This window comes from Grampus griseus (assembly GCF_964374135.1).
Source record: "Grampus griseus genome assembly, chromosome: 2".
Lineage (NCBI taxonomy): Eukaryota > Metazoa > Chordata > Mammalia > Artiodactyla > Delphinidae > Grampus > Grampus griseus.
The window spans coordinates 133,142,554-133,165,932 of NC_139018.1; the positions used below are offsets into that span (position 1 = coordinate 133,142,554).

Sequence of the window (23,379 nt, forward strand, 5' to 3'; positions counted from 1 at the left end):
CGTGCACCCCAGTATTCATAGCAGCGCTACTTAAAATTGCCAAGATGTGGAAACAACCTAAGTGTCCATCAACAGATGAATGCATAGAGAAGACATGTCATATAGATAGATAGATAGATTAGATATAGAGATATATATACACACACACTGACATATACATACACACAATGGAATATTAGTCAGCCATAAACAAAGAATGGAATTTTGTCATTTACAGCAACATGGATGGACTTGGAGGGCATTGTGCTAAGTGAAATACGTCAGACAGAGAAAGACAAACACTGTATGGTATCACTTATATGTGGAATTTAAAAAAATACAACGAACTAGTGAATATAACAAAATAAAAAGAAGCAGACTCACAGGTATAGAGAACAAACCTGTGGTTACCAGTGGGGAGGGGCTGGCAATACAGAGCTGGTGGAGTGGGAGATACAAACTATCGGGTGTAAGATAGGCTACAAGGATGTATTGTACAACATGGGGAATACAGCCAATATTTTGTAATAATTGTAAATGGAGTGTAACCTTTAAAATTGTATTAATATTTTTTTAATTTTTTTTAATTTAAAAAATTAAATAAAAGTCCCTGGGGAACGCTACAGATTTCCCCACCGTCCCCACGCATACAAAGGCTGTAGCAGAATCAGGTACATAGTAGATACTTTGTTACAATCAAAACAATGGTTCTTATCCATGATATAAAACTAACATTGGCAACTACTTATCAACACTTACTCTATGCCAGGCATCTGCTCTAAATTTTCTATTGTTGTGTTAACTCATCTAATCCTCACAGTAATCCTCTGAGGGAGCCAGAGTCTATCCCCATTTTTCAGATGACATAACTGAGGTTTAGACGGTCTGTTCAGACTGCATGTTCTTGGCCAGCGTGCCATATTGCCTCTGTAATGTAAAAGTGCAGACATTCCCTCAGCCTCCAACAAATTGAAGAAAAGAATACCGTCGTGGTAGAGGCTAATGTCACATAAGCAACACACTTGTTCTTTCTCGATTGGCACCCTTCCCCACCGCCCATCAGCTGGGGATCTTCTTCATTTCAGCTTTGCATTAGCCATTCTAAACAATTTTGAATTTGATGAATAACTTGGTCCTCTGTTCCTATTGCTAAATGTCTGTGGTATTTGTGCTCGGCACCGACTTGTTCATTAATCCAAATACTGCGGCCTTCTGCTGGTTGGGAGAGAGACGCAGACTCGCTGATCAATTCAAATAGTTGCCATTTGGTGGATAAATGGGTCCAAGTTGGTTCTTCTCCCAAGAACTTACTGGAATGGGGAGAAGTAGACACTGGGTGGTCTGTCCTCCCTCACAGGAACCTGGTGCATCTCAGTATGGGTACCCAGAAGTTGCTTTAAAACAAGACGTTACTAAATGTTTACAAGGTGTGGTTTCAGGTATACAGTAGTATTGCTGGGTATGACTGCTGAAGAATTTCATGCTGACACTAAAACATGGAAGTGTCACTTTTCAAATAACATTTCCTACTTGCTCAGCAACATTTCTCTTGGGAGAACCCAGAAATGTTCCAGATGAGGCCCCAGGATGGGTTCTCAGAGTCAGGTATGGGCAAGGCCAGTTAGTTACAAAGCCAACACTAGTTCACTGAATTCCTAGAGATACCAGACAGTGAAGCTGGGAGACCGCCCTCCCCCTGGGGGTGGGCGGTGGGATGTGGTGGGCAGCCAGGCCACGATTCTGCAGATTGAGAAGGTGCGGGTCCAGAGGTAGGAAAGGACAGGGACCACACAGCTAGAGGTAGAACTGCTCCAAATCCCAGGTCTCTCTCTTTCCCCACATCCACTGCAGTGTCTAAAAACTCTCAATCTGAACACCGACAATGAAGCAATTCACAAATACTATCACTTCGTACTGGGCTTTGTAGGCAGAAGAATTTGCAACTGTAGACCAGCTAGTAGGTGTGCACTGGAGTCGCAGACAAGAGCTCAAGAGGAAAGTGAGGAAGACTTTCATACATGAAACTCCAGCTATGTACTAGCTTATAATCCCAGTTAGCAAGGAAGGGGAGAGGTATCAAAAGAATAAATGAGGCTGCCCCAGGAGCTTACTGAGAATCTCAGAGGTCAAGAAGGAGAGGTGCGAAGGACGGAAGGAGGGGCTTAAATTATGGAAATGTGACCTCAGAAACTGTTAGCATGTCATCAGGAGGGCTCCAACCCAGCCTGGGCTGAGGCTGGGGGACCTCAAAGGGAGTCCGTCCTTCTGTTCTGAGTAAGAGGATGAGTACAGAGATGCACGAGGGTCAGTGGAGGCAGAGAGAAGACCAAACATCTCCATGCCTGGGAAGGAGTTAGTGAGCTCATCAGAGGTGGTGTGACAGCTGGGAGTCACCCAGACCTGCCCAAACCCCACTCTGCCACCAAGCCAGCTGGGTCACCTCAGGCAGGTTACTTGCCTTCTGCAGTGTAAGTTGGGGTAAATGAGTGTTGTCTGACTTATGGATGAGAGAAGAGACAAGACGTGTTTTCGAATGAGAATTGAAGTCCAGGAAGAGAAGAGGATGTAGTTTTATTTATTTATTTATTTTTTTGCGCTACGCGGGCCTCTCACTGTTGTGGCCTCTTCCGTTGTGGAGCACAGGCTCCGGACGCGCAGGCTCAGTGGCCATGGCTCACGGGCCCAGCCGCTCCGCGGCACGTGGGATCTTCCCGGACCGGGGCACGAACCCGTGTCCCCTGCATCGGCAGGCGGACTCTGAACCACTGCGCCACCAGGGAAGCCCTAGGATGTAGTTTTAAAAGGCATTTGGCATTCCTCATATGGACTATTTTATTTTATTTATTTATTTATTATTTTTTAAGTGAAGTATAGTTGATGTATGATATTATATGTTACAGGTGTACAATATAGGGATTCATAATTTTTACAAGTTATACTCCATTTATTGTTATTACAAAATATTGACTATATCCCCCTTGTTGTACAGTATATCCCTGTAGCTTATTTTATACTTAATAGTTTGCACTTCTTAATTCCCTACCCCTATATTTCCTCTCCACCCTTCCCTCTCCTCACTGGTGACCCCTAGTTCTCTGTACCTTTGAGTCTGCTTCTTTTTTCACATGGACTGTTTTATATTTAAGTCTACCTCTACATACGTACATCCCCTTTGACTCTTCTTGGAGTCCTCAGCTCCTGACATAATGGAGGGACTCATAGGACTATTTCGCTGAAAGTCAGAATAAAAAAGGAAATACCCACTGGGGAGGGAGCAGTTGAGGGCTTGCTAATACTTTTTGGTAAAATGATAGCTAGCTACATAGATAAATAGGTTGATTGATTGATTGGTTGATTTTTATGTGTGCTTATGTGCATATGGAAATATCTAGAAAGATGCACATGAAACTGTTGATAGTTATGGCCTCCAGGGATACTCACCTGATTTCATTTAACAGGAAATTGATTTTTGAACATGTGTGCATATTACTGTTTCAATTTCTTGAAACAAATTTGATGTTAGATTGAAGGAAACGGAAAGTCCAGAAAATTTGTTCTCCTAGCATTTTCTTTTTTAAAAAAATCCCTTTTATGTCTTTCCAGCATCATGAATATGCCCATGCCTACCAAGCAGGGGTGTGCTTCTGGAAGCTTCTGAGGTGGACACTCCATGCTGATGTCCCATGCCAATCTGGTCCTCCAAAGTGAACTCCTGAGCAGGGATGTTGCTACCCCACGGAGCAGTCTGATGTGATTTGTCCACAAGGTGGAATTTTGACAGATGTGTACCAGACAGTATGAGGCCAATGGTGACACAGTTGTCACCAGATCTGGTACTAATGAAGTCTTGCTTTGCAGTCAGTGGTCAAGTTCGTTAAAGAAGCTACTGACAAAGACCCCCCATTCTAAAAGATTCTTCAGCCTGGTAAAGTCCCAAGTTAATTTGAGGCAACAGGGATGGGGAATAAACGTGGGGCTCCTGAGACACCACACAATCACCCCTCTCAGAGTCCTCAGAACTAGAATTATTTGTCTCCACATCTGCCTGCGCCCCTGGGCTTCCTGGGGACTTCCTGGGCAAACTGTCTGCTGCTTATCCGAAAACTCCCAAAACCCACTCAGAGCCTAATACTCAGTGCATGCTTGTTGAATGAATGAAACAGAAAAACAAATAAATTAAAAGAATCTGCCTTGCATGTGCGAGTGGGGTGGCGGGGGCGGGGGGGGGGAGGTCGGTGGGGGGTGGATCTTAGTAACCTGATCACAGACATTAAAAGACATGTCCAAGAGCAAATAAAATCTGCTAATGTTTTAAATCCATTGAGAGAGTTCGAAGAGAAAGTGACATATCTCTTCAGTTTCTGAAGAGCTGTTGGAATGTCAGGGAAATGTGTGTTTCAAAAAACCATTAAAATATTGGAATAAAATCTGTATGTTTTAATTACTAAGAATAAGCGTCCCTCAGGGTGAGGGACAGAGCTCATAAGCCACGGAAGTAGTGTGCACACACAGAGAAAGTAAAGCTACAGCAAACAAACAAAACCAAGATAAGCCAAAGTGGGAACACATTGGACGGCTTTCCGAAATCAACAGTAAAGAGGTTCCTTGATGCCAGAGTAAGGACAGTGAGACCCAAAAATGCTTTGGAAGAAGAGAAGCAGGGAGATTCCTAAATTGTCATGGAAACAAATAGGTCAAGGACAGCCTGTGGCCCTCTATCCCAGGAACGTCTGGAGAGAAGGGAGCAATGGCAATTAAAGATGGCAGTCATATCCTTGTGGCCAAAATATCCAACTTTCCTTCCACACCTGGCCTGCACCCAAGGGCGTACATGCTGGGCCCCCTGCCCACAAAGGAAGCCCACCTATCCAGGAAGGGTCACTTTTAATAACCACTTTGTGGAATAGATACTAAAAAAGTAGTATCAGCAAGCATTTTGTAAAGTCCTAATTAACTGGCCAAAGCACAACACGCTTTCTGAAAAGAGAACGTGAAACTGGACCAATCTGTTAGCATTCCTTGAGGAGGTAGAAACAGGTCTGGAGCAACCCAGGGATGAATTATGTTTAAACGTTCAAAATTCCTTCTGACAAAGTTCCACCCCAAAGGTCATTTCCAATAGTAAATTCCTCCAAAACATAAAGGGAAATCTCCATGGATCGGAATTGTCCTTAGAGACAGGAAAAAAAAGAGGATAAACAGGTACTTTTCTAGATGAAGAATTATAAACAGTGGGGATCCCCAAGGATCACTGGTGCTCCCAGACTTTGTTTAAATGTCCATAGATCATCTGGAGGAATGACTGGTTCCAGGCCTGCAGATGAAATGGTTCCAGGCTCTCCAGAGAGATGGCAAACAAATGGTGATTAACTGCAGGACCAGTTTATGAGTTTGCAAGAAGATACATATTAAGCTTTTGCAGGGGCAAGCCTCAGTTAATACATTTAGGAAAACAACCCAAATTACAAAAATAACGGACTGTGTCCAGTCTGTTTATAGCCCCCAAGGGATCTTGGGGGTCTTTGCAAAATGTTTGTTTGCCCAAGACTGTGCAGGACCAAGCGTTCAGAAATGGTATTGGAAACTAAGCCAAAAATAGTCTTCTCCCTGGGCTCTACCCAAACCTGGCAGTTTTATGACCTTCTCCTAGAAAAATGTCTCAAAACTGTAGAAAGGTGAGTAATCACCCAGGCAGAAGGCTTTCCTGAGAAGCTGGGCTGCTTTGTTCTTTAAGGACGTCAGTGTGGAAAGATGAAGCCAGAAAGGTGACATGATCAAAGTCTATAAAACCTTAAAGGTTATGCAAAGATTGAGCAGCTCTGGTTCATCAAATCTGAGATGGACAGACCCAGCGTAGCCCTTGAAGTTTGAAAGAGGATTTTGAGGGACAAATTACAAAGAAGGATTGGGTCCCACTCTGAGTTGTCAATGAAGCAACTGAGTTCCTCAAAATGTGGTATAGGGCAAAATTTTTTCGAAGGTGGAGAGTGGAGGGGATGGGAGTAGGCTCAAGAAATTTTGCCAGTAAATGGATAATGGATTAAGAGCCATCAACAACACATCCCTGCACTTCTGAGGATGGCTGAAATACTTCTTGGGACCCGTTGGACCTTAGCTTCCTCCTGATTGGTCAAGAATCTGTGCACAGATGTGAGAGGAACCAAAATCAAACGAGTTTCAGCAAAACAAGGACTTTGTTGGCTCCCATAGCTGGAGCAGGTCCTCGTGGAGCTCCGAGGAGCTAAGAAGGAGCTTCAGGGAGAATCATGTGCTGAAGAGTGGCATGGGGATGGTTAGCCCTGAAAATCGCCATCGGTCCCTGAAAAGCTCACCAGACACAATGCAATTTTGGTATAAACAGTATGCCAACTCTGCAAACACAGCTTCAACCCACAACACTCATCAATACTCACCTTCCCGTCAGATTACTATCCCCAGACCCATCCTAGGGAGGAATCAGAGATCAGAACTGGGAGCTCCCTCATGGCAACAGTCTCAGGACAGATTCTGATTGGTCATCTTGGGTCATGTGCCAGTCACTGCTTTAATGAAATCAATGATTAGGTTCTCTGTCTTGCCTGGACTTTAAGTCCAAGAGGATAAACTGATTGACTCATCCTGGGTCTTATGTGCACCCACGGTTGATGGAGGGTGATGGAACTTAGAACCTACAAGTCCCTACACATTAGTCACCCAGGAGAGCTGACTAAAAATGCTGATACCCAAGGCTCTACCTCCCGAGATCCAGATTCAGCTGCTCCGAGTGGGGCCTGGGCATTTGTATTATTGTTAAATCCCCCATGATGATCTCCCAAAAGAATATACCCCTCTCCTTTGTGAGGCTTTGGGTGGGACTCCCAAGTGCTAAAAATGCACACCCTAGCAGAGCATGTGCTGGCCTTTCCCAGGCTTTCCCAGGCTCCTGCTTTCTCTTTCTGCAGCCTCACCTCTTTCTCCTATAGCCATCCTCAAGCTTTTCCAGCTCCTCAGGCAAGCCACACCTTGGTACACGATTTCTTCAGTGTTCCTTCTACCTGGAAGCCCTGCCCTCCTCCTCCTCCCTTGCCCACCACCTTCCCCTGGCACATTCCCAACTGGGAAAACTTCCCTTCCCACGCTGCACCCCAGGCTGGGCTGGAGGCCCCTGGTGCCCGTGTTCTGTGCCTCCCCGACAGCGTCTGTGTTATGCCTTATTGAAAGTGATTGTTAAGTTATCTGTCTTGACTTTAAGCCCAGTGTGGATTTGCACCATTGGAATGAAAGGCACATACAGCACGTCAGGGGTGGGGTTCGGTGTGCTTGGCTCTGCCGTTCATTAGCTGGTAATTGGGTGAGTACTTAAACTCACTCAGCCTCAGTTTCTTCATCTGCAAAATGGGGATAGTAATAGAACCCACCTTAGCCTAAAGCGTCTAGAAATGTAAAGCACTTAGCCAGCACCTGACATAATGTAAGAGCACGCTGAAACATGAGCCGTTATTACTATCATTCTTAGTGAAAACGAATCCTTGAAGATACCTCGCAAGATACACCACCCTTTCGGTAAAGCCCTCCCCAGGTAGTTGTTCACTCCTCGCCTCTGTTTTGCCCCTCACCTTCCTCTAATATCTGTTTCTACTAGCAGTTCAAAGATAGGAGTTGTCTTATTGATTTCTTTATACCCCAGGGACTAGCAGGTACTACTCCTAAATATGTATTTATTGACTGATGACTCAGGCCCTGCATTTGAGAACACCCTGTTCATACCCAGAGGCAGGGGAAGCCAGACTCCTTCCCCACCGCTGCCCCTGGGAGGGCTTCAACCTTATGTAAACCTCGCCTTTCAGAAGCTCCCTGCTCCTTCATCACACAACCCCACCCCCCGAAAATGGAGAGGGAGAGATGGGGAGGCGAGGGTTCAGTGGTGGGGCCTCCACAGCCAGGACTGGCGGAAAGGGAACAGGAGCATGAAAAGGTCTCTACCCCTCCGCCCAGGGTGCATCCAGGGGAAAATGCATAAGTGGTGAGACTCTATAATGAGAGCTGTCAGTCTGAAGTCAGCTACACTTTGCGGTACGCGTGCCTCTCACTGTTGTGGCCTCTCCCGTTGCGGAGCACAGGCTCCGGACGCGCAGGCTCAGTGGCCATGCCTCACGGGCCCAGCCGCTCCGCGGCATGTGGGATCTTCCTGGACCGGGGCACGAACCCGTGTCCCCTGCATCAGCAGGCAGACTCTCAACCACTGCGCCACCAGGGAAGCCCTGAAGTCAACTACACTTTGATTTAAGTGAGTTTCTATGGCAAATAGAGTGCTGAGTTCCAAAACCCAACATTTCAAGAATTTCTTATTTTTGCAAAGATTTGTGGAGTTGTCAATAAGCTGGTTGGTTTGGCCGGTATAGACAGATTCCTCAAGGTCAACACAACCTCATATTGCTCTATTTGTAGCTGGATTTCTCTTCATAGTCTAAACTGTGTAAAAGCCAAATCTCTACTTCTGTGATGTCCAAATTCAGCCTCATACATTTTTCCTCTGAGAAGGAAGCCCTTTTCGTCCCTTTCCCAAATGATTTGCTTATGCCGTAGGAATTGGATCTCCTCCCAAAATGACAGCCAGTCCCCTGGCCGGAAGGCTGGGGAGCTCCCATGGCCCAGTGCCCCTCCCAGATTGTGCAGGCACACCTCGTTTTATTGTGCTTTGTAGATACTGCTTTTTTTTTTTTTCTTTAATTGAAGGCCTGTGGCAACCCTGTATCCAGTAAGTTTATCCATGCCATGTTCCCAACAGCATTTGCTCACTTTGTGTCTCTGTGTCACATTTGGGCAATTCTCTCAATATTTCAAACTTTTTCTTTATTGTTCTGTCTGTTACGTGATCAGTGATCTTTGATGTTACTCTTGCAAAACGATTCCAGCTCGCTGAAGGCTCAGATGATGGTTAGCATTTTTTAGCAATAAAGTTTTTTAAATTAAGGTATGTATACTGTTTTTTAGACATAATGTTACTGCACACTTAACAGACTACAGTATAGTGTAAACATAACTTTGATATGCACTGGGAAGCAAAAAAAATGTGTGGGACGTCCTTATTGCATTAGTTGCTTCATTGCGGTAGCCTGGAATGGAACCCTCAAGATCTCCAAGGGATGCTTGTATTCAGTTGCAGTCTTGGGGTGACAGTATTATCAGCCTGCCTCTTACAGACAAAGAAACTGAGGTGTAGAAGCTGCAGCCAAAGGTCCACACTCTTGGGCAAGGACAGCACCGGGAGGGCCTGCTTCCAGGCCTTCTGAAGCCTGCACAGCCTCTCTGCTGGATCCTAAGCCACGTTCTACGACCCAGAGATGCTGCAGCTGTGGTGGTGGTGAATTTACAGTCGGGGCTGCTGGGAATGCTAATGGATCCTTTCTCTCTCATTAGCGAGAAGCTTTAGAACTAACTTGTGTAAGGCAGGATCTAGCAAAGGGTGTTCATTGGTGGACCTCAAAGGTGCCTGTGTGCAGTCTGGCTCTGTGCCTACCTCAGTGTGCCGGGGCTGTCCTGTGATTCTAGAGAATAAATGGTGGATCTGGCTCCTGGATGGGCCAAGCCTGAGGAACGCGAACCGCGATCTGGATTTTGAGGTGGTGGCCTTTCACTGGACAAACCTGTAGCATTTTGCCAACGGGGGCTTAAAATGAATCCCGGTTTGGGGAAATGATAATTAGACAGAGCCTGTTGGACTGAGACCCACTTTTTTTTTTTTTTTTCTGTACGCGGGCCTCTCACTGTCGTGGCCTCTCCCGTTGCGGAGCACAGGCTCTGGATGCGCAGGCTCAGCGGCCATGGCTCACGGGCCCAGCCGCTCCGCGGAATGTGCGATCTTCCCGGACCGGGGCACGAACCCGTGTCCCCTGCATCAGCAGGCGGACTCTCAACTACTGCGCCACCAGGGAAGCCCCGTGAGACCCACATTTTTGAGGGAAATACGGTGGCACCCCAAATTGTAAAGCCAGCAGTAGCCATCACAGCATTTTGCCTTAAGGAAACAGCAGCTTGTTTTTGCCCCATGGTGCGGTGCTTGAGGCGTTAGTCCCCTTTCGTACTTGTTTTGTAGAAGCCAGGTTCAGAAGTACTACTGCTTTGGGTTCCATCTACAGACCTAGGGTCCTCTTCCCCTAGCCCAAAGCTTTCTCCTTCAGAGCTTCACTCCCCTCCCAGCAGGCAGAGTCCTAAATGCAGACGCAGCCCTGCAACCTCTGTGGCCTTCAGCAAGTGAGGACTGCCATAGTGCTTAAAAGAAACATCTAAATTGGATAAAAACTCAGAATTTTTTCCAAAGAACCAGATGAGTTGGCTTGGAAGTGAGGTGAGGGGGGCCAAAGGAGCAATTGGTTTGACTAAAAACACTTGCTCTGGCGTATTTGTGTTCCATCCAAAAGATGCTTCTCAGGGGAAGTGGCCAGTCTTAAATATCCCAGCAGCGGCAGGAGAGCTGCGGGGCCTAGGGAATCTTGGGGAGGAGACATTTTGCTCCTGGAAAAATAAGTGACCAAGTTAAAGGAAGTCACCACCCTGATGCTCTCCCAAGAGCGGCCTTGGTGGCCTTGCCCTGGCGGCGCCGAGCGTCCAGGCCCTGCGCACCGCGGGGCCCGCTGCATCCACACCTCCTGTGGTGGCAGCTGCCCTGCCGCCTCCGTCAGGCTCGCAGGCCCCCGACTCCGGAGCGCGGCCAGTACGAGTCCTGGGGCAGCAGCGAGGTGCCTGGAGGGGATGCTGGAGGTGGCCGAACCCAGGCGGGGTGGGTGGCCCGGGGCCAAGGGAGGGGCGGGAGGTAGGGAGGGAGCCTCGAGGTGCTTTAGTGGCCGACATCCATTGGGCCATCCCGCCCAACCCCGGACAACTCGGAAGCGGATTTTTCAGCCTCCTGCACTGGGGACACATCTGAGTGAGAGCAATGAGTCGGGGTGTCGGTGGCGTCTTCGGGACAGCAGTCTAGTTGTAAAGGGATCCTGGGGTTTTTCTCCAAGCTCAGTTTCTACTTGGGTTGGATACGTATAGGGAAGATGGGGGAAGGGGGCGCGGCCGTCCTTGCTCTCTGCCGGCCTTGACTGTCCCGGGGCATTTGGGCCTTTTCTGCGTGGAAAGCCGCGGGGTTCGGGGAGCCGGGGCGCGCCCACCGTCCTCCAGCCCTGGGTTCCCCAGGTCCCCGCGGCCTGCGCCGCAGCCCGGCCGCCTCGGTCCCCGCCCAGCTCTTCTCCCCCAGCCCCCAGCGGGCCGCGCTGAAACCCGAGCGCGAGGGGGCGGAACGCGAGGCGGCTGGGGCAGCGGGGCCGCGCCGACATTGGAGGCGAACTGGGTGATGGATGGCGAGGGAGGGGCGCGCGGGGAGGCGGGGCGCGCCGGGCGCCCGCGGCCGAGATGCACCGAGCCTCCCGGCTCGCTGCTCCCGCCGGCGGAGCGAGGCTGCCCTTTCTCCGCAGCGTGATTTATTTTCTTCTTTTCTTCTGAACTCTTCTTCCAGGGAGAGGCTAGTGGTAACAGGCCGAGCTGGATGGATGGGTATGGGGAGAGGGGCAGGACCTTCAGCCCTGGGATTCTGGCCGACCTTCGCCTTCCTTCTCTGCAGCTTCCCCGCAGGTAAGGCACAGCCCCCGGCCCGGGGACAGCCGGCCGCGCGCGCGGGGCCCGCTCCCCGGGTCTCCTCGCAGCGCCGGGCCACAGGTCGGCGAGTCGGAGCTCAAGTTCGCCGGCCCCCCGCCTCCCATTTCCACGCGTCTTTGTTTCTCCCGCGTCCCGCCGAAGGCGCGATGGATGCGGCAGTGGGGACCTGGGGGAACCCCTCCCAGGCTATAATGAAAAAGAGCCAGGCGGGGAGGTCGCAGCGCCGGGGACGTCTCCCAACTTCCGAGAAAAAGGGGGTACCGGGATGCGCCCCTTAGGGGCCCCCGAGAAGGGGGAGAATGGGAGGCACGGACTCGGAGCAGGGGGCACTTTCTCCAGCTCCTCGCCCAGCAGTTTGCAAACCTGCCGGGTGCCCAGGGGTGGAGCTGGGGGCGCCCCTGAGGTCCCAGGCCTGACCCGGACCGCCCCCTCCCGCGGGACCCCGTCCCTTCCCCCCCGCGCTCGCCCACGCGGGGAAGCCCACGGACTGGGCTTCGAAGGGCCCTTATTCCTGTTTGATAACATTCCGCGTCGCCCCCTGTTTGTTTTTATTGTGTCAGAAAGGGAGAGAATTTCAGAATTAAAGCTGAAAAAGCCCATCTGTTTCCAATGAATCCCCCATAGTTTTTCACAATGTTTTTGGCAGATCGCTGCTTTCAAATTCCTCCGAGCCCGGACCTCTTGTTTTTGTTGGGGGAAGGGAGACCAACTCCACAGAGAAGCATTTGTTCCTTCCCAAACGCTCCAGTTTCTTTACTTTTTTTTTCCCCCCCTTTCGGAGGGGGAGGGGGAAGGCACGAAACTTAAATCCCGGGTCTGTTTTCTTTTTAATGTTTCAAGAAAGTTTATTCCATTTTTGCCATATGCTACTCACAGCCTCGAAATGCCAGTTAAACCCTTTGTACCCATTTTCCCCTTGCTAAAAATACAAATAAACCCAGCGTCACGGGTCAAATGGTCCCCGATGCAAGGCGAGATTTCCCGGCTGTTTCCATTGTGCTGCGGGATGCCGAGGTGTCTTTTTTGCAAAAATGAGAGCCTGTTTCGCTCCGCAGGCGGAACGGATCCGCAACCGCAGCTCTCTACCGAGCTCTGCAAGAAAGGACTTGAGTTAGACCGGGATTGGGTTGTTTTGTTTTGCTCCTCAGCCAGCTGGGTTTCAGGAACTGGCAGAACTGGGCAGTCCGGACTCGGCCTGGCTGTAAGTTGGGGCTCCCGGTGGGAGGACATGCAAGGCAGCTGTAAGGGAGGAGGAATCCGTTTACTTTCCCGCCCCAGCCCTGCTCCGGGGCCCCCCAAAACCCACCCGGCACCGCGCGCCCCAAGGGCGTCCCCGGAGAGTCACAACCTGCTCGCAGCCCTGGATTCCATTGGGGATGCCCCGGCCAAAGACAAAATGGGGGGTGTCAATGCCTTAAAGAGCCTTTAGACCCCGTGCACCCTCGCCCCAGAATGTTACAACCTCCACAGAGGGTCAAGCAGCAGGGAGTCCTACTCTCCCTTTTTTTTTTTTTAAAGGTAGTTTCCCCACCTATAGAAGGTTCTGGCTGAAAGGCTGATTTGGGTCCTTCCCAAGAACTAAGAAACTAAAATTTGAAATGATCGTCTTCTTAAAAGAAGAAAACCCCCTTTTAGAGATGCAGAAGTTTGTAATGTGTGTGCATCTCGGTTTGGTCCAGATAAAGATCCGGCCCATTGGAAGTTTTATCAGATGGGTTGATAAATGGCTTTTGTCCCTTAGCTGCCATGGGGGATGTGATCTCAGCTTGGAGCTGAAATTGAGAAGGGGGGCTTAGAAGCCCTTAAAACAACACCTTCCTGCTCTTAAAGCGGCAGCACTTGTTAACTTCTTGGGCTGGAGGGAGAGGAAGGGAAGGGCTGGCAGGAAGTACTCAGAGGTAGGAGGGAGCTGTCAGGGCTGGGTGGTGGAGTTTTGCTGTTTTCATTTCTCCATCTTAAAAACTTTATTTTAAAAGTCTCCCCCATCGTCTGAGGAGAGCTGGTGGGTTATAGAATTCATAACCCGAATTCCATCACTTGTTTCCAAGAAGCCCATTTCTTTTTGGCTTCAAGGCTGGTAACTAAAACCTGGCAGATAGAGCAGATAGCTGTTGCACTGTCATGCCAACTGGCTAATGTTTCTTCTAATTTGAGGCCTTGACAGCCGCATTTAGTCGAAATTGCCCACCTTGCTGAAAACTGAGCTTCCAGTATGCCCGCATGAAATAATACACTGGGGGCTCTGAAAACGTGTGTGCTCCAGAAACCTGGGTCAAGAAGACGGTTTCTTTAGAGATGAAGTGGGTCATTTCCACCACAAAGAGGTGGACTGTCGCCAGAGGGGCTGCTTGGGGATCAAGTCAGAGAACCTGCAGGTCTGGTGGGCAGCTGGGTGGGAGTTAGAGGAAAAAAAAAAAAAAGAAAGCCCTGGAGACAGTCAGGGGCCCTGTGTGCCAGCCCCTCCCTCTAAAGACAGGTGGAATCTGGCTGGAGCAGCCTCGTGAAAGCATAGGCTTGTTCAGTGCTAGTCGACTTGAATGGCTTCCAGGAGTAAACCCATAGGACTTCAAATTAAATTGGACATAGTTATGTGGAGAAAGATGCCTTAACCTCTGCTAGACTGAGAGGGTTTGTGTCTTTTGAGAGTGTTTACATGTACTCAGCGTGCGTGGCACACCTCCTGTGGTCCTGACACAGGGACAGCATTCGGGGCCCTCATCGGAGCAAGGTTGGCGTCCGCCTTCAGTCCTGGTGGAAGGACAGGGGCCCTCCGGTGTCCCTTGGGCTCTCAGGGTGTCTGCATGGACCATGCTGTGCCTTCAGCAGATGGACAGAGTGGCCACTGCTGTGGTCTAGCTGGGGGGGGTGGGTGGCAGGAGGCCGAGAAAGCCTTCTTAGGAGAGTCTTTCACTAATAGCGTCTGCTTCAAAACACAATTAATAGATACTTTTTTAAACTTTGAAACCACCCTGGCTTAATAAAACAGATTTCTAAGAGGAACCCGTCAAAGTCACGTGTTGTAGACATGCTGGCATGTTTCCCATTGGCTACATATGGACGGTATACTCCAGCATGGTGGTTCTCAAAATGGGGTCCTTGGGCCAGCAGCACCAACCCCCTCCCTGCCCCCCAGCCCAGGAACTTGTTAGAAACCTACTGAAGCTGATGTTCTGGGGGTGGGATGCACAGTCTGTACTGTAACAGGCCTTCCAGAGGGTTCTGATGCACCTCAAGTGTGAGGACCACTGTTCTAAAAATCATTGCCCTGGGCCTTTCTTTTTTCCTCTTTCCCCTTCCTTTTAAACCACAGCTGTTTTAGAAAGATTAATCCTCAGTGGGGAAACTAAGGCTTGCAGAGACGCAAGTCCTCTGCAGTATGCAAGTACATCTGTGTCACTGTAGAGATGAGAATATTTATCTCGGAGCTGCTATTCAAAAACGTACAAGCAAGTCAACCTACTTACCGTGTTTTTGTCCTTCCAGTAGGACTTTGTGTCCCAGAGGGAAAGACTGAAATGAGTCCCATTGCAAGAGCCGGATGGCAGCAGCGTCAGCCAGTAGGCTGGTGTGTGCCACACCAAGGGGCCTGCAGGGCAGAGCCCTGGCTCCCAGGGAGGGCGGGATGTAAAATCCTGCAGATGGTTGGTCCCTTTGGCCCTGAGGATGAGTTGGAGAGTAAGGAGAGGATCTATGGTCTTCTGGTTTAAGAAGGGAAACCTCTGCAAGGTTGGAGGAATTGCTAGCAGTCACCCCAGTGCCCAAAGGAGAACTGGGGAGAGGTGATCCAGGGGCTCAGATAAGGTTGCTCCATGAGATGGGGAACTGGGGTCCCGGGTCTCTGTGGAGGTGAGAGGATCGCGTGGGGACCACTTTACATGTTGGAGGTCATATGGTTCCTGCTAAAATTTCCCTCTCGGGTGCAATGTGCAAGGCCCTCAGCGGAAGTGGGCAGAAAACCCCAATTTATGTTTGGTTGAGTGATTGGGGGTACCATGCCGTTGTAATGCCTGGCTACACTCAACCTGCCTAAAACTGAAGGCACTGTTTCTTCTAGGGTAACCAACTCATCTCAGTGGACCCAGGACTTTCCACTGTTTTAAAATTGAGAGTCCCGTGTTTTTAGAAGCCCTCTGAGTCCTGGGCACACCAGGATGGTGGGTCTTCCTAGACTGTCCTCCTGTCCCCTGGACTAGTGCCTGGCCTGTGTCTGTTAGACCCCACTGCCCAGAACCGTTAAGTCCTGGGTGTGAAGTGGCCTCTCCCTTCTGTCCGTTCACCCGGCACTGGGCCTCCTTCCTCCACCCTTTCCTGCCTGTTCCCGTTGTCACCTGCAGGCAGCTGAACTTGGGACTGCCTCCCAGGTGCCCCACCCTCACGCTCCAAGTTGCCAAATGAATCGCTCTAAAACTCCTGCTCAGGCACTCACAGCTCTCTGTGGCCCTCTTTGGAGCATCCAGAAGGGAGGACCCTCTGGCATCTGGTCCCACACTCATCCCTGGCCTCATTCCCTGGCATGTCCCCAGGCTCCAGGCCTCTCCAGGTCTCCCCATACTCTGTCACCACCCACCATACCTTAACGGTGGGCAGCCCCCAGGCCTTGCTGAGGCCCCTGCCCAGTTTGGAATGGGAATGCCCACTAGATTATAGCCCAAGGCCAGTGCCGTCCCTCCAGTGACCTGGGTACCTGTCACCTTGGCTGCTGACGCCTGTGCTTCCTCTTGGCCTTGTTGCTTCCTGGGTCTTGGGTTTTTAGTCCTCTTCTAAATCACTGGAGCTGTTCATAAGGGCAGGAACCCCATGTCCTGTTTCTTTATACCCTTCTCTTTGCTCTGCACCCCAAACACACCCGGCACAGTCCTGGAAACTACAGGACCCTTGGGTTTTTTGTGTGTCTGTTTGTTTTCTGCTCAACAGGCAGAGACCACAGGGTTGGGGTGGGGGATGTCCAGATACCCCAATCTTTTTTTCAAAAAATGTGTTTCTGCTTATAAAGACAATACTCATTTTTAAATCTAAAGACCGAAAAGGATAAATAAGAAAATGAAAATAACGCAAATTCCAGTCTCCCACAGACTACCATCACTAATTGACATTCATGAATAACCTTCAAGACAGAATACCTTCATATTGTTTTCTCCAAAATATGATCATTTGAAGAACAACAGTTTTTAAAGCTCTTGCGTTTATTGAGCGGCCACATATACCAGGCACTCTGCTAAATACTTGAAATATGTCACCTCATGAGATGGTCACCCCTCCCCTGTGAGCATCATTCCCTCTGTATCGATGAGGAACCAGAGGGTCAGAGAGGTTGCCTGACATCGCACAACTTAGTGGCAGAGCCAGGAGTAGAGCCCAGACCCCTGCCCTTTTCCATATACCAGGTTTTGGGTAAACACTCGTTAAACGTGCTATGTAGCATTTTACACTTGGAGCTATGTAGCGTATAAGGCTTTAAGGTGGGGGGAAAAGAATAAGAAACTTTGGAGATATAATTAGACAGCAGAACGAAGAGTGACCACGCTCTTCCATGGATCTCACATTGTTGCCTCTTCCCAAAGGCCCTCTCTGCTCCCTATCTATCCCTGGCTTAGCATTCCAAAGCACATGCCACCCAGCCGTAGGTTGGGAAAACAACTTTGGCAGAGCTGTCATGGTGCAAATTTTCCCAAGTCAGATTTGTGTCTTTTGGGTTTTGCTTATTTATTCATTTCACTCACTACTTCACCTGGGCAGTCAGAATACCGAGACGCCTATTGAAGTGATCCCTCTGCGCCCAAGTCCCTGCAGAAAGGAGCCCATTATAGTTCCCCATGCTGAGGAATGTTCCATGAACACGGGCTCACACTCGTGTGTGCACCAGCCAGGCGTGTGCCTTCCCAGTGCATGAGGAAGGTGGAGGAAGGCCTGCCTGCAGATGGAAGTAGGGGAGAAAAGCCACTTCAAATGAATTTTGACCCGGAGCAACCAAGCAGATGAGCCCAGGGTTACTAGAGGCAGAACCGGAATGGAAAACTGTCACCTCTAGAGCCAGTCCTAGACTCAGGAAAAGGGGTTATGCCTCCAAGTAGGAAGCCCAACTGCTCGCCTACAAGCTTCATTTATACCTGAAAAGTGATGTCTTTGCCCCTACCATCCTTCTCGTGGAACCCAGAGTCGCTTAGTTCTCTGCCCTAAGGCAGGGTGGTCTGGGCATGGAATCCTGTGCCTGGCCCCTGCCCGCCATGGGCCCTTCTAACCCAGAGGAGCCCGTAGCTGCCTGACTGCAGGGCTGCTTGTGGCCTTGGGCCCGAGGGTGAGCACATGTCCTTTCTAACGTCCTCTCAGCTGTGGCTGTTGATCTGGCTCCGTGTGGCCCCGGTGGGTGTGCCCTTTTCCTTGGCACTCGGCCTGGTTTCTTGCAGCGACTTGGCACGTGTGGAGGCTGGGACAGAGCAGCCTGGCTGGGCGTGACGAGGGGGCAGCGCCTCCTGCCTCAGCTTGGTGAGTGGCACTCGGCCACCTGTGCCCACACTTAGCAGTGAGTTAACCGCTGCTCCCCCATCTCCCCTCCTCCACTCCCTAAGCCAATGCAGATTCTCTGAGAAGCTTCCTCCTGCCCCGGGCTTTCTTCTCGGGTAGGCAGGTCCCTATAGGAAGCCCCTGAGAAAAGTCCCAGTGCTCTCAAGGGGCGAGAGACGCTTTGGAGTCACGGGCTCGGTCGGTTCCTTGGAACGTTCTTAGGCTGAACTGGGAGGAATGCCTCTGAGGAAAGCTGATCGCTTCTGGCTGCCTGTGGGTGAAGTAAGGTAGGGTCGGCTGCACCTGGTGAAAAATCCAGTCCCTCACCTGGGTGTGTTCCTCTCGGTATCTGACGCCAGACACCTGGATGGAGCGACACAAACCCGGCAGCCACAGGCATCTCTCAAGCAAAGAGACTCCAGAACACTGGCCCGGCAAGAGCTTGCCAAATTCTGGCGCTAGATCCATCCACTGTCCCCTCCCAGCTTCGGTGCTAAGGGACAGGAGAGGGTGGAGAGTTGTCCACTGCTTCTGCTGCTGGTGCCCAGCCTGGGTCTCCCACGGGGCGCAAGCACATTTCCCACCTCTTTTGGGACCCACATCCCAACTCGTTGCTAAGAGGCGAGCCCCAGCATCGGCGCTGCCTGGGACAGGTGGGCAGTGAGGACAGGGGGCGTCTCAGGCTTCTGTGCTGCTCCTTCCTCAGAGGCTGTGCAGTGAATTCTCTTTGAAGCTGCCCTCCCTCTGCTCTGCCTGCTTCTGTCCTAATTAAAGCCATCGCCTCTTAATGTTATGCCACTTCCTAAAATAGTGTTCTCATCATGCCAGGTACTTACTGAAGGTTATCCAGCGGACTCCCCACGGTCAGCGGGATCTGGTCTGAAATCCTTAGGCTGGCGTATCGGGGTCCAGTCAGGAAAACAGAAACCACATGGGGTATTGCCACAGAGGGAACCTGATACAGGGGATTGTGTCTAGATGGGCGTGGGAGGATGGAAGAGGCCACAAGGGACCACGGAGGCACACACAGAGTTGCAGGAAGCGACTTCCACTCCTGGGGCTGGAGGCACAAAGGGAAGAGGACCTTGGGGGCCCAGGGCTCGGAGGAGGGCCGCTACCTGGCTGGTCTGGCTACTTCGGAGCAGCGGCTGGAGGGGAAGAAGGGCCAGGGCTGGGTGGTGGTGCTGAGATTAACCTGGCTGGGCCTCGTCTAGTGCTCTCCGGTGGTGCAATCTAACAGGGAGCTGGGTGAACGGGGAAACGGGGTTTGCTGCATCCCAGCCCCACACAGAGCGGAGAAAAGCAGTTTGAAGCTGAACGACATTTGCTTCATCTCCGGCTTTCACTCGGGGCTTCCGTGCCTGGTCCCAAACTTGTGGCCACACGCTCAACCATCCGGCGTTTCACCTCCGGCCAGTCCCAGCAGTTCCGGAGCCACTTGGGCTTCTGGACCTCTGCCCTGCATCACCTGTCAAATCCCACTGCCCTTCAGGACCTGGTGGAAAGGCTGCTTCCCTGATACCCTCTACGCCTCCATCCTTAAGTCTGTGTTCAAATGAACCGTGTCTTCCCTGCATCCCGGGGGTCTGTGTAGCTGACTCCACCTGAGCACAGAAACCAACTGGGGCTTGTTCGAGGAATGGCAGGAAGCACCGTGCCGGGCACCTCGTGGGCTCCAGAACCTTCAGCAAGTCCATGAATCCAGGCAGGGACCCTGCGAACCACGGAGGCAAAACCAACGTGACTGTGGGGCTTGCCTTCAAACGAGCCGTATACTCCTTTAAGAAGAGGCAGGTTTTTCTGTCTCCCGGCTCACCCCACCCCTCCGACCCGGCAACTGAAACCTGATCTAATCCCTTTGCACGAGGGTAATTTATTGGTCTATTGGGCTTTTCTTGGTGGCAAATTGCATTGTCTTTATTCCTGGGTTCGGGCTGAGGAACGGCTCCTGCATTCCTAAGACTCCTTTCTCAGGGCCGAGCCTTCACACCCCGTGGCGCTCAGCAAAATAAGTTTTATTGGGCTTCTTTGTTATGCAAACAAACCGGTAATAATCAGGCTATTATTCTGAAAGATTGGGCTTGATTAACAGTTCAAAGGAGGTCTCTGAAAGCGGTTAATGCCGCGCTGGTGCATAAATATTTTCATCCTGCCTGGGTTGGTACAGCTGCAGCTTCCAGCTCCTGGCTGCCGCCGCCCACCCCCTCCCCCGTCTTTCTGCTCGGAGAGGAGCTGGGTTGCTATTTAAAGGAAGAGAATTAAGTCAGACAAGCCGTGTGTGGCTGTGATTTCTCTCTGCTGCATCTCAGACCATGAGGAAGGCAGTCTGGAGCCCACCTCCTGCAGAAGTGAAAGGTTACAGATGTGGGGTGCCGGAGCACAGATGCTTTGAGCGTAGAGTGTGGGAGTCAGAGGATTCTCGGGATTTTCAGGGAGGAGGTGGCACCCTAGCTGGGGCGTCGATGGTTGACAGTTCAGTGAGCCCCACAGAGAGGAGTGGCCAGAGGGTGAGACCAAAGAAGGTGACACAGGGAAGCCAAGGGGCCATCTCCAGTATTTGCAGGGTTATATTTGAGCCTTTTCTGTGTGGCTCTAGAGAAGGGCCAAAGCCCCACGGATCTCCCTGGGGGGCAGTTGTGGGTCCACAGCTGGAGCTGTCCAGAGCAGGAGGGGCCAGCCCTGCCCAGCAGAGTCCCAATGGCAGTGGAAGCCGGACGCCCACCGGGCAGGGATGCTGCAGGCAGATTTCCTGCCATGGGGGCTGGCTGGAGGTACAAACTGGTGACCTGTGGCATCCCTCAGGCCCCAGGTTCTAAAATTCCATGGTGCGCCTCGGGAAGCCCACATGGAGTTTGGTCGCCAGGTGATCATTAGATAAAGTGATCTTAACAAAGTCAATTGCACAGAGACGTGGGAGGCCTGGCCCTAACCGCACAAGTTGGGAGCGAGCGGGTCCAGTGGTTGCCCAGGGTCCCAGCCTGCACCCCACCTTTTGAGCCAAGTGTCCGGCATCACGGGGCGCCGGAGGGAATCGGGATTCCTGGGGGTGAGTCTGGCTGGCCACTGTCTTTGCAGCCTCTGCATTCTCTTCTGTTTGTTCCCTAGTAGCTAATCCCAGAAGTTCTACGTCTCAAGAGACTTGAGTCAAATCCAAACGTGCCTAATAGGCTTCCGAGGAGCATGAGGTCTGTGCAAGGGTCTTTGCATTTTCCTGGGTGTCTGAGGTGGAGCTCCAGGTACCAAGGGTCAGGAGGGGCCCTTTGAGAGCCCCCGGTGCCTGAGGACGCAGCGTCTGAGATGGAAATAGGAGCTCAGGAGAACTTTAATCACCTGGCCGTGCGCACATGGGCTGCCGTGGCACCGTGGCGAGGTGGCCGTCTGCAGGCGCCAGGCAGGAACAGGGCAGCAGGCCGCCTTCTGTCGCACTGAAAGCACCAAGGAAGCCGCGCTCAGAAAAGCTTTCTACCTCTTCCCACTCATACGAGTTGCAGTAAGATGTTTCAAACTCTCGGACTTTCCTCTCCTTCCTTCTTCCTTGAACACTCACATCAGAAAAGCCCAAGGTTTACTGCCTGGAATTCAGGTCTGTCTGTCTTTTTTTTTTTAAGATACAGCACATAAAAATCAGCCCCTCTGGGGTCTCTTTGGCAGGTGACGCCACAGTCCAGAGCTTTTCCTTTTGATGCTGGGCCAGGTTACATTCAGGTCCCTGACCTGGGTTGGGGAGCCTTCAGTCTATGATTTACTGGAGTGGAACACAGGGCGGCAGGATGACTCCATGGGGGTTAGGGCCCCTTGGCTCGCCACCCGTGGGGACTGTCCAGCCCTGGCATCCCCGGCACCCTTCCCTAAGGCCCCCAGGAAATGATGGCAGACGGGCCTGGGAGAGCTGCGTTACCACCTGGAGAGAGGGCAGAGGGGATATCCCCCAATTCTGGTCCCAGCTCTCGTTACTCTCAGTGGCCTCTTATACACCATTCCCCCACCCTGATCTGAAGCTTCTCCCTTATGATGGGAGCGCCTGGGGTTCCTCTTAGACCCTTAGGAAGATGTGCAAGGCCCAAGGGTTCGGGACAGCTGGGGAAACCCAGGACATCAGGGAAATGTGGGCCCAGGCATCATGGTCCTGGACTGATCCAGGTGGGCTTTGGGGCTGGGCCTTTGGGTGTGAGTGGGCAGTGAGCAGGAAGAGCTGGCCAGACCCAGCTGATCTGAGTCAAGGCAGAAGGGCAGTCGGAGCGCCAGCCAGGGCCCTAACCCGAGGAGGAGGGTAGAGGGCTGGGAGCAGTCCCTGGGATTCGCTAGGGAAGAGGCAGAGGGAGGGGCTGGCTCCCATCCAATGCCCTTCCGTCCCCTGCCTGGTGACTTAACCTCCGACCTCACAGGGGGGTTGTATCTGTCCCCCTCTGAGACCTTTGTCGGGGACCTTATTTGTTGAGTGCCCACTGGGTCCCAGGCATGCCAAGTACATCTCAATCCTCAGCAGCTTCTGAGGTGGGTGTTACCTCCACTTCACAGCTAAGGAAACGGAGGTCAAGTCCAATTCCCACAACTACTCGTAGGGGACAGAGTGGGACTTTGGGCCAGACACCCTCCCTCCGGCGCACACTCTGCCCGCCATCCCACGCGACCAGCGTCGCCTTCAGACTTCCCCACTTTTGGCCGAGCCCTGGACGATCGCATCGAGAATGTTCTCCAGAGGGTTGAGAAATGGGATTGGCAGGACTTCAAGCTCAGCCCCTCTACCGCCACCGCCCCGCCGGGATGGAGGCTGGAGGGAGGCCCTGGGTGCGAGGGCAGCGGGAGAGCAACCCCTGTCGCCGCCTGCGGGTGGTGGGCGGAGCTGCCATGCGCCCTCAGGGGGTGGCCGGTTGCTACCTGTGGCTCAGGAGGGGGCGGGGGGAGCAAGGGGCGGAGCCACGGTGAACAGAGAGATGAAAGGCCTTGTCTCCGAGCGCTGACAGCCTGAGTGCCCCGGGCTGCTCAGTGTTGGCAGCTGGGTCGCAGCTGGGCTTGCTCCTCGGGAGGCCGGTCTCCTCACTGCCCTCTCTGCCTGCAGCCCCCCCGCCCCCCACCCCCCGAGAAGATGCCCCGTTCACACATTCCAGACCTGCGGGGGAGCCGGGGGGGTGACGGGCAACTTGGCCCCTCTGTGACGGGCTGTTGAAGAGAAAATGACCCCCAGAGCACCTGACAGCGGTGCAGACCTCAGGCCCACTGGGCCCGGCGGAGGCAGAGCCCGGTGGTTGGTGGGCCCATTCGAGGAGCGCGGCTCTG

General features: G+C 51.8%; 1 protein-coding gene across 1 annotated transcript in view; it reads left to right on the forward strand.

Annotated features, from left to right (window-relative positions):
• The window catches only part of RGMA (repulsive guidance molecule BMP co-receptor a), a gene marked incomplete at its 3' end in the record, with an annotated part of 42,592 nt that overhangs the window by 7,549 nt on the left and 11,664 nt on the right, over positions 1 to 23,379 (forward strand). Inside the window, exon 2 of the mRNA XM_082647442.1 lies at positions 11,462 to 11,577. Coding sequence (XP_082503568.1) covers positions 11,462 to 11,577 — 116 coding nt within the window. The remainder of the gene's footprint in view (positions 1 to 11,461; positions 11,578 to 23,379) is intronic.